At 39.6% G+C, this 14,340-nt stretch overlaps 1 protein-coding gene across 1 annotated transcript in view; it reads right to left on the reverse strand.

Annotated features, from left to right (window-relative positions):
• The window catches only part of LOC140170988 (scavenger receptor cysteine-rich domain superfamily protein-like), a 39,910-nt gene that overhangs the window by 23,909 nt on the left and 1,661 nt on the right, over positions 1 to 14,340 (reverse strand). The window contains exons 2-5 of the mRNA XM_072194176.1: positions 10,784 to 11,116; positions 9,397 to 9,648; positions 8,370 to 8,506; positions 2,253 to 2,412 (exon numbers count right to left, since the gene is read on the reverse strand). Of these exons, the coding sequence (XP_072050277.1) occupies positions 2,253 to 2,412; positions 8,370 to 8,506; positions 9,397 to 9,648; positions 10,784 to 11,116 (882 nt within the window). The remainder of the gene's footprint in view (positions 1 to 2,252; positions 2,413 to 8,369; positions 8,507 to 9,396; positions 9,649 to 10,783; positions 11,117 to 14,340) is intronic.

Here is a 14,340-nt window from a genome sequence, read left to right on the forward strand (position 1 = left end):
AATTATTTCTTTTTCTTTTTTAAACTTTACGCTTGTGTGCGTATTTTATTGTTTATTTTATTGAATACCGTTTCAAAGGTTTTAGAAAAGTGTATCTATGTTCAATTGGAGCAATATTTAAGCTCTAAAAACTTAATTTACCAGTTTCAATCAGGCTTCCGCCCTGGCTACTCTACAGAAACTTGTCTGATCTTATTAACAGATTACATTGGGTCTCAACTTGACAAGGGTAAATATGTTGGCATGCTTCTTTTGGACGTGCAAAAGGCTTTTGACAGCGTCAATCACAACATTCTTTGTTACAAGCTTGAGGCCATGGGCATCAAATCCGATTGGTTTAAATCATAACTTTCTAACAGGCAGCAGCTTGTCAGTGTCAACGGCATTCAATCTAATCTTATGCAGCTCTCCTGTGGAGTTCCGCAGGGCAGCCTGCTTGGTCCGCTGCTGTATCGTTGCTATAGCAACGACATGGCTATGTCGGTGAAAAACAAGCTGCTCCTGTATGCCGACGACAGTGTAATTATATCTTCAGACACAAACCCGGATGTGATTGCCCGTGATCTTAGCTTAGATTTGAAATCCTGTAACAACTGGCTCATCAACAAGAAATTATCCTTGCATGTTGGTAAAACCGAACTCATTTTCGCGAATGAACAACATCTAGAAACACTGTCACTGGAGAATCATCAGTCAGTCTACCAACAGCATTACACCGCTGAGGACGGAGAATGGTTTCTCTGAAATATTCGGTTCAAAAAGTGAGTGTTGTTGACCAGTTTTAAAATATACCTTTGACGAACTCATTTTATTTGGCTCACGTAGAAAACTTAAAAAAGCATCCAACTTTCACATTTCATACAATGATCATACCATTCAACCAGCTCCCTGCATAAAATATCTTGGGGTGTCACTTGACCAACATCTCTCTGGAGAAGTTATGGTCGATTCTCTCATTAAGAAAGCTACTGGCCGGCTCAAATTTTTATACAGACATTCTCAATTTTTCAACCAAAAGCTTCGCACAAATCTCTGCTCTGCATTACTACAGTGTCATCTTGATTATTGTTGCACCTCATGGTATACTGGTTCGTCCAAAATTTATCAGCACAAACTTCAAGTTATTCAAAACAAGATGATTCGTTTTATCTTGAACCTAGCTCCCAGAGATCATGTTGGTCAGGTTCTAGATACCCAAAACAGGGCTAGGCAGCTGAGACTCAACCACATGTACAATATTTTCCATTCACAGGGCCTAGCTTCTTATCTTACCCAGTTTTTTACCAAAATTTCTGATATTCATTCTCATGCCACTAGGTCAAGCTCTTGGAATTTCCATGTCCCAAGAGTTGGTTCAAATACCAAAAATCTTTTTTCTACCATGCAACTCTTGATTGGAATAACCTACCTTCGCATATCAAATCCATTCTGGACAAATGTACTTATAAACATGCTATGAAAAAATACCTGGCTAGAGTTGCTATGACTCATGAGTCTGCTGAATTTGTGTAGCTTATTCCTTTAGGTCCCCGCCTTTGTTTTATCTTATGTTTTGCACGCTCCCAGGCATCTTTTTGTTCGTTTTGTGGGACCCCATTGGAATTAAGTCTACACAGGAAGCTAGACTTCATGGGTCATCCTGGCAATTAGGCATTTTGGTGTCTTTTTGGTGTGCAGCTTTTCAGTGTGTAATTTTTTTGTATGTTTCATTGTACAAATTTATGTCGCTTTTTGCCAAATAAATATGAATATGAATGAATGTATTGCGGGCACTATTGACATATATTTTAAATTTGAATTAGCCAAATTATACGAGTTGTACCTTACACTTCATGTTAAATTTGTTATTTGTTATTCTGTTTGCTGATGTTCTATTACCATTTTAAAAGTGTCTACCCCTTCTAAAGATGCAAACAAGATTTTAAATGGAGTGATGCTATCATGCAACTTGCAGCTACAAAGTGTAGTCAGCAGCAAGAGGACACCGTGAAGAAAGTAGGTAAAGATGAACATTCAACCAACTCGTGGGGACCTACCAGTGATGCTATCATGCAACTTGCTGCCACAAAGTGTAGTCAGCAGCAAGAGGACACCGTGAAGAAAGTAGGTAAAGATGAACATTCAACCAACTCGTAGGGACCTACCAGTGATGCTATCATGCAACTTGCTGCCACAAAGTGTAGTCAGCAGCAAGAGGACACCGTGAAGAAAGTAGGTAAAGATGAACATTCAACCAACTCGTGTAGACCTACCAGTGATGCTATCATGCAACTTGCTGCCACAAAGTGTAGTCAGCAGCAAGAGGACACCGTGAAGCGAGTTGGTAAGTATGAACAGCCACCACAATGTTTCGTTATCAAGGAATGATGCAAAGAAGCCGATGGTCCATGTGATGCCCATCATTATCTCGATCTGCAAATACAAAGCAGTAAATTACTTTGAACATAATAATAATCAGAGATTGTTTTGTACAAATCCGAAATTTGGGTTAAGTTTACGTACCTGAATTACAGTTTCGTGCTGAGACTTCATACCACATTGACTGACCTATGAACTGGCCCATTCCATGTCAACTCCAGGGATGTGCACCGCAGCACCTCTTCAATTTTTTTTTTTTCTGTGTGGTGGTAGATATTGATGAGAAAGTAAAATCCTGAAAATTTGAGCTTCATACTCCATTTCGTTTTCCCGTGGCATCAATTTGAAATTTAGGGGGTCAGCGTAAAAATGTGTCGCAACACGAAAGACGATGTTTGGAGGTCCATAAATGTATAAAGGGAACCCTTTAAAACTTTGAAAAGTATGTATCCTGGGGTACTTTTTGGTGTAGAATTCAAATCTGCTATCAGAAAACTGAAATATCAGAAATGTCAGACAATTTGCCCCACCATCAACATTTTTGATTTTGCATGTATAATGATTTAATGTACAACTCTATGGAGAAGGCAAACCTAACTAATGTGTTGAAGCCATCGAGACCCAAAGCCAATATCTCTCAGAAATGTTGTCCAAGAATATATCTTCAACATATCTGAAGTTGATGGTGGGGCAAATTGTCTGACATTGGTTTTCAGGGGGGTAAAAAAGAAAAAAAGTGGTTTTGCATGGGTAATATCTCAGCTAAATGTATTCTAATATGCTCAATATTGGATAAGAGTAATGTCCTACCAAAGGGCTCTGACTGGCAAAAAATGGACAATAAAATTATTTTTACTTTTGGAGTTCTGACCCCCCAAAGTTGGTCCTGGTTGGACGAAGTTGCATTTTGAGGGCCCTATATCTTTTAAAGTAAAGGAGTTACAAGTTTTCTGATAGCAGATTTGAATTCTACACTAAAAGTACCCCAGGATACATACTTTTCAAAATTTTAAATGGTTCACTATATACATTTATGGAGCTCAAAACATCGTCTTTCGCGTTGCGACACATTTTTACGCTGACCCCCTAAATTTCAAATTGATGCCACGGGAAAACGAAATGGAGTATGAAGCTCAAATTTTCAGGATTTTACTTTCTCATCAATATCTACCACCACACAGAAAAAAAAAAAAATTGAAGAGGTGCTGCGGTGCACATCCCTGGAGTTGACATGGAATGGGCCAACTATGAAATTCTCCATTACGTGGAATTAATGTTATCATACGTAACTGGGTGTTCGCCCAATTGCTAAGTCTTTGTTGCTTGCCAATCCATTTACTTTTTGTGAGTTTTATCGGTGTCATAAAACCCACAATTGAGAATTCTTAGTCAGTGGGAGTGGTCTAGTTCGTAGACACATTCTGATTGGACAATCGCATGATTTCGGGTGCCGTCTATCAGGCCGTAGACGACCCCACGTCATCATGCGTCTTGATAATGCGTAACACGCGTGTAGAGGTGCGCATATGTATCTCGCTGGATGCGTAGACTAGTGCGGAATACGCGAACGCGCTAGCAATACTCGCAACAGAATACGTGAAGTTGTAAACAAGTTTCGTTCATTTTATAATGAGGGGAGTTTTTATGACGGTACCTTAGTTTTTGCTTAAAAAATTTGTTTACAGTTATTAAAATAGTATTTAACTGACTAAGAATGAGAATAAACGATAGGAATTTTTATTTTGCCTATCCTCTACCTATGATAGACGACAGGCAGGTCCAATATTTTTATCGTATTGTGCGCCGGCATCCACTACTCAAAATATTGGACCTGCCTGTCGTCTATCACACGGTAGAGGATAGGCAAAATAAAAATTCCTATCGTTTATTCTCTAAATATTTGTCCAAAAGCGTTATAGATCATTGACATTAAAAGCTAAGTAAACATTCAAAAACTTAGTTTTAAAGCGGTTCAATGTACATTACCTTGAAACAAAGTAGAAGGTCTTTGAACAATGTACGGATGGTTTCTTCTCGCTGGCGAATTTTCCTAGAACGCCTTTGATTTCGACAGGCTAACACTACGGTGACTGTAAATAACCCAGAATTAACAGCAATCAAAATACCGACCGGCACGCCAAATGCCCAGAAATTTGCAACAGAATCTGACATCCAACATAGAGAATTGGCACCGTATACAAAAGACGAGTGCATATAATGCAAGCATAGAGATATAGCAACAACAATAAACGGTAAACCAAAACCAAAAGTCGGCGCTACATAGCGGCAAACAGGCCCGGACTCCCAATCTTTGTTTCTTCGCAATGAACCATATTTAAACACATAAAATAATTCCAAGGCAATGACTGTCATCCATGAGAAAGAAGCAAGCCAGCTGTAGTGACTGAGTAATCCAACAAAAACACATGCACCGGTTGGAAGTGAAATATATGCGGAAAGTGTCGGCAGAAGTTGTGCAAAAAAGAGCAAAGCACACAAAGTCATAACGCAGCGTCCGTGAAAATTACGGAGAGATCTAAAACAACCGTGTAAGGTAAATGTGACGGTAAGTCCACATAGAGACAAACATGTCCCTATGGTATTGACTAAAGCAAGTTGACCAGAATAAGCAAAGAATTGATTTGTTTTGAGTTTCGTAAGATGGTCAGCACATATTTGAACTCGGCCATCAGGATACGTCATGTAATCTTCTCGTTCAAAGGAAATGTTACCAAAGTGAATTGCTCTAGACCGGTTCTTTGTCCAGCTAACAGTGTAATCATCTGTCGTAAGCGTAATCAAAGGACAACGTAGAAGATGGAAAACCTCACCACATACTTGCACGAGTTCTTCTTTTACAATTTCGTTGCTCAGTGCCTCGTACTTATAAGTAACCTGATGAAGTGTGAGTTCGGGCATAATATATTGTTCATTGTGCAACATAACCTCAGTAACGTGAGTCACATTCACTGGTATAAACTGACTCGAATTACCACTAAACCAGCTTTTCTCGCAAATACCATTGAAAGGAAAATTACTGCCTATGAAAGTGTAAACAACATGCATGTGCATGTTGTTACAAACACTAAAGAGCTCCATATCCCGGAAGATTTCGTCTAATACATCAACCATATTACATGCCGAATTACTTTGGAGCAAGAATTTATCTGAATATAAGCCAAAGTAACGGTTTCTTTTCCAGTTTGATGTGTTGCCATATATGGAAATGTTGAGGTACTGTAGAAAACACGAAATGTTCTCGTCGTCGTTTAATTCGGCATTACTCCCGTAGTGCTCGGATGATTGATCATATTCAGAAAAGATCCAAGCCGATTGTCGCTTATAACACAGCCCATCTATGACATTACTTTTATCAGATATTGCGACCATGCATTCACTTTTGCTGTTAAGCGCGTAACCCGGTGGACATGAGAGTGATCTACATTCGTGTGTGTACGGATCATACACGGTGTCCGTATCAGCGCAGAGCTGAGGAAAATCGTGTGTGGTTGGTAAGTTTTCTTTAAACTTCCACATTCTCTGCAAAACCGATAACGATCCATCAGCAGTGACATCAACACATGGGAATAGACTGTTCACGTCAACGGCATTACAAAGGGCACAGTGATGGTTCTTAAAACGCCTTCCATCGCTTGTACACATATGATTGGAATACGACTCACAGGCTTTGGCGATGGACTCGCTTACGTTTACGGGTGATGTACAGGCTACAATCAATGACGGAAAGCAATACCGTAATTGTCTCCCCAAGCTACCGAGTTCATACTGGTTTTCACAATTTTCAAAACGTTCTTGATTTGTTCTGGTGGGTAACACATTAGGATACTTCACATCCCAAGGCTGAATATCATTGAAATCTTTCCCGTTGCAGAGAGCGCAGAAAAGGTTTTGAAAGTTGTCACCGTTTCGATCTGATACATGCCATTCCAGTTGAAGTCGGTCTTCAGGATTCATGAAGATTGATGGCAAGTTTTCACAAAGGTGCTTCATTGGTTCATTACGCCAGTTTACAGGACATTTGCCCACGAGCATGACAGAAACACCGGAAGATCACGGTCAAGTGGGGCACAAGTAAACAAATGTCTATCTAAAGTTTCTGTTTCGTTAACTATGCTCAATGAAGAGTGGCAGATGTCATGATAATCATAGCAACAATCTTGGAAGATATCACACTGAGGATCACAGCGGCATCTAGTAGCTGTAAGTGGGTAACCACATCTCCCTTGACAACTGCTGTCAGAAGCCAGTAGAATTTCTGCATTCTCGTAATGCACTTCTGAAAACAAGGTATATAAAGGTACATTTACTATGCAGGCTTTAGATATTTTGAACATGGTATATATACCTAAACAATAATTGCTAACATCCCATAATACTCATAGTCCTGGCCCTGTCCTACAGACCCGTATACATTTTTCAAAGAGGAAAGTTTGAAAGTTGATTCGAGTAGGGTATACATATGTCTTCCAAATTCTACTAGGTGGAAAATTCCAAACCCGGGCAAACTCTGTATATGGCCATTTTTTCAAAATGGCCGCCAAAATGTACTTATGAACCAGGAAAAATGACAATAACTCTGAAACTACTTGATCCAAAGGGGTGATTGAGGTGTCTATCCCCACTAAATCAAGGCTGTCTGATTGTATGAAGGGGTTTTCATGGATATCTGAGGTCCAGGACACCTGAAATCCAAGATGGCCGCCCGTAGCAACCATAATAATCATATTAGCCAGATGAAATGACAATAATTCGGAATCTACCTGACCTACAAGGGTCATTGAGGTGTCTATCCCCACTAAATCAAGGTTGGCTGAGTGAATGAAGGGGGTTTCATGGATGTCTGAGGTCTGGAACACCTGAAATCCAAGATGACCGCCCGCCCATAGCAACCATAAGTCATCATATTAGCTAGGTGAAATGACAATAATTCGGAATCTGACTGACCTACAAGGGTCATTGAGGTGTCTATCCCCACTAAACCAAGGCTGGCTGAGTGAATGGCATGGCATCTCATTTTCCAACGTCGTCATTAGAATATACCCATACCGCAGAATCATGGCTTGTTGCCTATGGGAATCGACGCTAAGTCAGGTACCGCGTCGGCAAACTAAAAAATAGCGCAGCGTACACAAAAGAACTTCGCGCGTGTAATGAGTGATGTCGGCAGGTCTGAACGCTGTACCGGCGTCAGCTGAATTCGAGTAATCTTAGAAGGCACAGGCATGGACAATTCCAATCTGTCTGTTATTAATCTAAGGATATATCAATCACTTCCAAACTTGAGTGCCCCTCCCTCTTTCCCCTTGGCTACGAACGGGAGACCATATGACCTTATTTAGGTGTTAGGCTATACAATACTTTACCTATGTCGATATAATACTTCACCTGTGGTACAGCCAAGGTATAAATGAAAGTAGCCATATTGAGAGCACGTTCCGTGTAATGGGGAAACATTGCGGAGTTCAATTCCATTGTACCCGAGGATTATTAATCCAACCAACGCAATGCTTGATGCATTTGAAACAGATGGTATCATTGCACAATCTCCCAACATTTCTGCTATTGTATAGGCGCCGTATCCGCTAATGGTTGAACACAGTGTTTTCGCAATTGTGTTGACATTGATCCTTGCCTGTAAAGTATTTAAGGTTAGACACTATTTTAAACTGTCGCGATTTGGTAGTTTGCAGCATCTTGCGAATGGTAGTGAGCTTTGGCAAAAATTGCATTGCTCATTTCATAGCCAGTGTGTAGAAGAATTCAGCATATGATTTGTAGAACGAACTTTTGCAAAACATCAAAGTGTTATTTTTCAAAAATATATTGATTAATAGATCATGAAAATCGATTTTTTTGTTTGGTTGCTTTGATCAACAATACCTAGTCTACCCTTAAGTCAATCCACCTCAAAATGTACAGTACGCGTAGTATTGTCTAGCCTTTGACGGGTAGATAATTTTGATAAAGGATATTTTTTTTATAATACTTACATCAGTATTTGGTGGAGGAAGGCACAAAGTTCTCCAAATAGATTCTGTCGGTGCTTTAATCTGCATGATTCCCTCGATTGATTTGTTGGTTCCCCATAACCGTAATTCACTATCTTTAAAAGCAAAATGTGCTGAATCTGTGGATCGTATCAAGAAGTTAGTACGTCAAACATTTTATCTAAACCATACGAAAGGTAATTTAGGAAAGTAAGGCATCACATCGAATTTGGTGCTATACTGCTATCGGTACCCGGCTCTTTCTCTCATACATGGTGATGTAGTAAATTGAATCGGTTATAATAATTTACCATTGCATAGGTTTATCTTTTTAGTTTAAATAAAAAACGAAAGCACTTTTCAAATGTTCATTGGTACCTATCGGGGCACCAAATAGGACCAAATAAGACGTTATGCATAAGTAGCGCATAATGCTACGTGCACCGATAGCGTTATAGGACCAAATAGGACGTTATGCCTAAGTAGCGCATAATGATAGTGCCCCGATAGCGTTATAGGACCAAATAAGACGTTATGCCTAAGTAGCGCATAATGCTACGTGCCCCGATAGCGTTATAGGACCAAATAGGACGTTATGCCTAAGTAGCGCTATATGCTATGTGCCCCGATAGCGTTATAGGACCAAATAAGACGTTATGCCTAAGTAGCGCATAATGCTACGCCTGAAGTTAAGCCTGAATCAGTGAGTCAAGTAGTCTGCGTGTTCACTGGCTTTCGGACATTCTTTAATTATGAAGTAATGCTAGAGTCATAATGGCAAATGAATACACACAACAACACGTGATCGTTTTTCATTCAAGTACAATGTGGGCGGGATAAAAATACTTATCACACTATCGAAAATACCATGCAATCAAGAGTGAATTCACTCCACCGTCACGCAGTGCAACTCATGCGTTGGTCACGCTGTATTTATTATTATTTATTCGGTCCTCACCTGAGCACAAGATTCCCGCGACTTTATTCGAAACGCAACTTTTGTAGCTTACGTGCCATGCTGTAAAAATACACTGGTCCAACAACGATAATTCTTTAGATGGATCGCAAGCTACCTTGTCAATAAAAGCTTCAGAGAGCTGTGGAGATTTAAACGCAGATTGTGCTGACGTATATCCTAGCTGACGACATGCTACTTCGGCGTCATAAAAGTCCCACCTAGTTGCACAGATGCTGCCCCAACGTGACACACCATCATACACTTCCAGAAGACCAGTGTAGTTGTTCCTGGTTGGTCTTAAACGTAGAGTCAGAGTTTGATTACCTGTCACGAAAGCAAAATACCGCTAGCACAAAATAATCCACCATTTTTCGTATAAAGTCCGAAATATATATTTACTGAGATGGTAACAAGTCCTTTTGTCCATGTCACAAGTAAGTCAAGTCATTTTGAAAAAGTCAAGTCTCAAGTCGCAAAATAGTGACGACTCGAGTCCAAGTCAGACGTCTCGAGTCTGCAACTCTGCATTTTATTACGTAAGATGTTTTCGAAGCTTCTGTAATTTGACACTTTATAGGTAAGAATTTGTTACGTCCAAATTTAAAGTTGGACTTGACGAGATTGTCAATAGGATGTCACATGACACGGTTATCTCGGGCATGCATGTATAATGCATGAACGTGCACTGTCTGTGCCCATTTGACAATATCAGGTGCAACATTTGATTTGGATGATTATGGACTTTCTGAGCCTAAATCTCCGTCGTTTATTGTCCAATTCGTACAATGAGTTGTCTAAGGAAAACAATAACCACAACAAAATGTATAATTGAACAGGGACGGTGGCCAGGGGTTACTGCTGTACTCTACACTAGATCTACCAATTTTGTAAAGTTGAGCATAAGTTCGTCTCTTTGTCAAATTCATTAACCGAAGTTTGGTGCGATTCGTCCAAATCAAATTGTCAATATCTACATCGGGCAGTAATAGTTTCCATTAATTTGGAAAATGATATATCACAAGACCATCAGCGTGCATTAACTCAATTTACTCAAATTTTTCGATTCGTCACTTTGCCGAATTAATAAGTATACTTATAATATATCTAAGATGTATTATTATCAGCGTCAAAATACACATATTTTGTCGGACCAAATTTTTGTCTGACCAAATTTTTGTCTGACCAAATTCCAATTTTGGTACATTTTATATTGGACCTGTATCTCGTAATATAGAAGCAACATAAGTTTGATATTCAAATATAACTAGATCTTTCCTTTCGCTTTGTTACGTCCCGGTATTACGTCCGATATCAATAATAGCTGAATATGAATCGTCCTGTACAAGGGAATGTGAAGATAATTTTTGGTAAGGATTGATTGCAGGGCATGAGGAGGTGGGGAGATCTAATATTGACAGCAAATTGTTCATGTGGTACACAAAAGAAATCTAGCACCTACCCGGTAAACAGTGCAATCCGATGTCAGCCCTGTGGTCATTCGTAGATTCCCATCCATAATGCCTGCAATCTAAAAGGGATATTTCGTCACCGACACAACGGTAAACCACAATATGAACTGGTCCGGTATCAACTCCAAATTGCTGGGTTAAATCTGGTGATAATGCTGAGGATGAGAAGCCCAGCATTCTGCAAGCAACTGAAGCACAAAGAGACGACCAGTTGCTGCCACTAATGGTTCCCCATGTTCCATTGTTACGTCGTATTTCCAATCTGCCTTCATACTGCGTACTACCACCGACCAGTCGTACCTCATAGGTGTTATTACCATGAACTGTAAATAGCATGAACACGAATAACAATAATTTTAACTATACCTTAAAAATATGGGATGTTAAAATACCGTTCAAATAGCAATTAACAGATGATTCAATATTAGAGGTTAAATGCAAATGTTCATTGCATTAAGAATGCTGGGTTTGCATGCGAGTATTTTTTGGGGGGGCCTTTGGGGCGCGGAGCCCCCCAGGGGTTAAAGCAGGTGGCGGCAAAAAAGAAGGGCGGCGGAAGAAGAGGCGGCAAAAAGAAATATTAAAAAAAGGACATAAAATTAATAAAAATAACGAAAAAGGTTTATAAAATTGGAACTAAACATAAATTGTTTTGATTTCGGTCGCTAACGCCTGTAATTGGTTTTAATTAATTAATTTATTAATTAATAAATTTATTTTTATTATTTTGTTCTTCACTTTTTCAAACCATCGAAAATTGACTTTTTCCGCAGCCCCCGGGTAGGAGCGGTCACGGTACGCCACTGGATTACAAACTGAAAGTGTCTACGGCGGACTAATATAATGCATTCAACAAAAGCATGATTGCAATCTACCGAGACAGTTCGTCTCACACACATAACAAATGCACTACAGTACGAGGCCGGTCGACTGCATACCCGTCAGTACACGCATTTCAATGCGGAATAAATGCTAACCTCTCGTGACATCATCCAAGCAGCAAATTACCTAGGTGGGTTTACACCCACCTAGTTACCTAGGTGGGTTTACACCCACCTAGGTATTGGATTCCAGATTTTCTTCCGCTGGCAACAGAGACTCATCTATCAGGGCACAGTTCTTGAACCCCAATATATTTGTATATTCATTGAATAACCTTTGACAAATCAGAGTCTATGGACAAATTTGGGTACAAAAAACTCATACTCTGTAACAAATTCAAAATGCTATGTCACTTGCACATATAATCATGGAAGTATACTATATAGTGAGCATGGTCAGAACAGAGATCAAAAGTAGAATCAGACTTGCAGCTGGAAGTTGATTCCCAATTGGGTAATAAAACCACAGCTTGCTGCAACTCTAATTTCACTGACCTCCAAGCAGGTGATGTCAGCCACTTACTCCGATTTCACCATTCAGAAGTTCACTGTTGTTGTGGATATTATAATGTGCAGATGATGAGCATTGATCATGTTGAGCTAGGTACTGTTTTGCTATCCAATCTTTCTTCTTTCTTCTTCTTCTTTCTGACAATAACTTCAAATTGCTTCTCCTCCTACATGTTACATATACACCCTACAATTATGTCACTTGCACCACACAGACCCTAGAAAGTTCTATGGTCTTGGCTTGCACATATGTATCGGCTATATCCAGTGGCCATAGGGTCTAAACAGAATTGAGGTCAAAGGTCATTAAGAGGGCATTTCCGGTATTTAACCAAATACCTTCAAAATGCTTCTTCTGTCATATATTATATATAGTACAATGATATCATTTGCATATGCATCGGCTATACCACACGCCTATAACTTGAATACAGAATTGGGGTCAAAGGTCATTAAGGGGGTAAAATCTTACAATTGTATTATCTGGATATCTGTAAGGGGTGTGGGGCTCAAACTCGGTGACGACAAATCTCATGACCAGGGGAACGTTTGGCAGGGGTCAGGTCAAAGGTCATGCAGAGGTGAAATTTTAGAAATGCATTTCCTGTACATCTGTAAGAAGTACGGGGCTCAAACTTGGTGACAACAAACTTAATGATCAGGGGAACATTTTGGAACACTTTGCAGGGGTCGGTCAAAGGTTATCTGGGGTTAAATCTTAGAATTCACTTTCTGGATACCTGTAAGGGGTATGGGACTCAAATTTAGTGACAACAAATCTCATGACCAGGGGAACATTTTGCAGGGGTCAGGTCAAAGGTCATATAGAGGTCAAATCTTAAAATGTCTTTTCTGGACATCTGTAAGGGGTACGGGACTCAAACTCGGTGACAACAAACCTGATGACCACAGAAATATTTTTGAACATTTTGCAGGTCAAAAGTCATCTGGGGTCAAATTGTAAAATTGCATTTTCTGGACATCCGTAAGGAGAAAGGGACTCAAACTCGGTGACAACAAACGTCATGACCAGGGGAACATTTTTGGAACATTTTGCAGGGGTCAGATACCTCCACAACACCAACACGCCCCACCTAGGTTTGTGGTCTATGACCATCATTTGCCTCTAGTTTCATTTCCCATTGAAAAGCGTGTTATGACGGATATGCAGTAATACCGTTCTGGTACCATCAAATGGGTTGATGACAACATTTGATTGAATGGACTGCACTGCGCTACTGATTACGGTGAAGGACAACGATTCAAATCCTTTGTTGGAACTTGGAATGTTTAGGTTACGTAACAAAACATGTCAGGGTCAATAGAGCTTATCGGGGGATTGACCTCTCACCCCGTTAACTTGGTATATTTAAGATGCCAAACGTTTCTTTATTTTGAAATGTTTTTTAAAGGGGAAAATTTGAGACATATTTGGTTTAAATCGCAGTATTTTTACGATGTTTTTAAGTTGTATTTACGATGTTGACCCCTGTGGAGGTCAACATTTGACCTTATTGCGAGCAAACATTACCCACCCATTATATTCATATGTTCATGTGCAGGATGCTGTGTCTCATTACCCACTTTTCCTGTGGTTACACTATTAATATTCTCAAATAAATAACCAACACCGATATTGACATTAAAAACAAATCAGGTTTACATGATTAATGTTCGTTTCCTTCATAATAGATTTTTTTCTATGAAATATAATATAATGTAAATAATTTCAAGCGCGTCTCCGAGGAAAGTATTAATTGCATGATTTGCAATATTTTTAGTTTATGCAAATACCCCGGGGACGATTGATAAATGTCGTTTATTCAAGTCTTTACGCACTGGTCGTGGTAACTATGGTGAGCGCGACATAAGATTTGCCTACGTGTTTCATAACAGTACGACATGTACAATATATTTATTATCCAGTATGTCAATGGTTAGGACAAATGTTACATCTTTTTTAGATCAAATCCTCTTAGTTAAAATTTAATGATCATCTTCATCATTAAATCCATCGTTGACCCACCGCAGGGTGAAGGCCTCTCCAAGGTGACGCCACTCTTCCAGGTTACATTAAATAATTTGGTAATTTCATTCCTTCATTTAACCCCCCGGGGGGCACTTCAATATGAAATGGATTTAGGTGTAGGGCTGGC

The sequence above is a fragment of the Amphiura filiformis genome, chromosome 15, assembly GCF_039555335.1.
Source record: "Amphiura filiformis chromosome 15, Afil_fr2py, whole genome shotgun sequence".
Lineage (NCBI taxonomy): Eukaryota > Metazoa > Echinodermata > Ophiuroidea > Amphilepidida > Amphiuridae > Amphiura > Amphiura filiformis.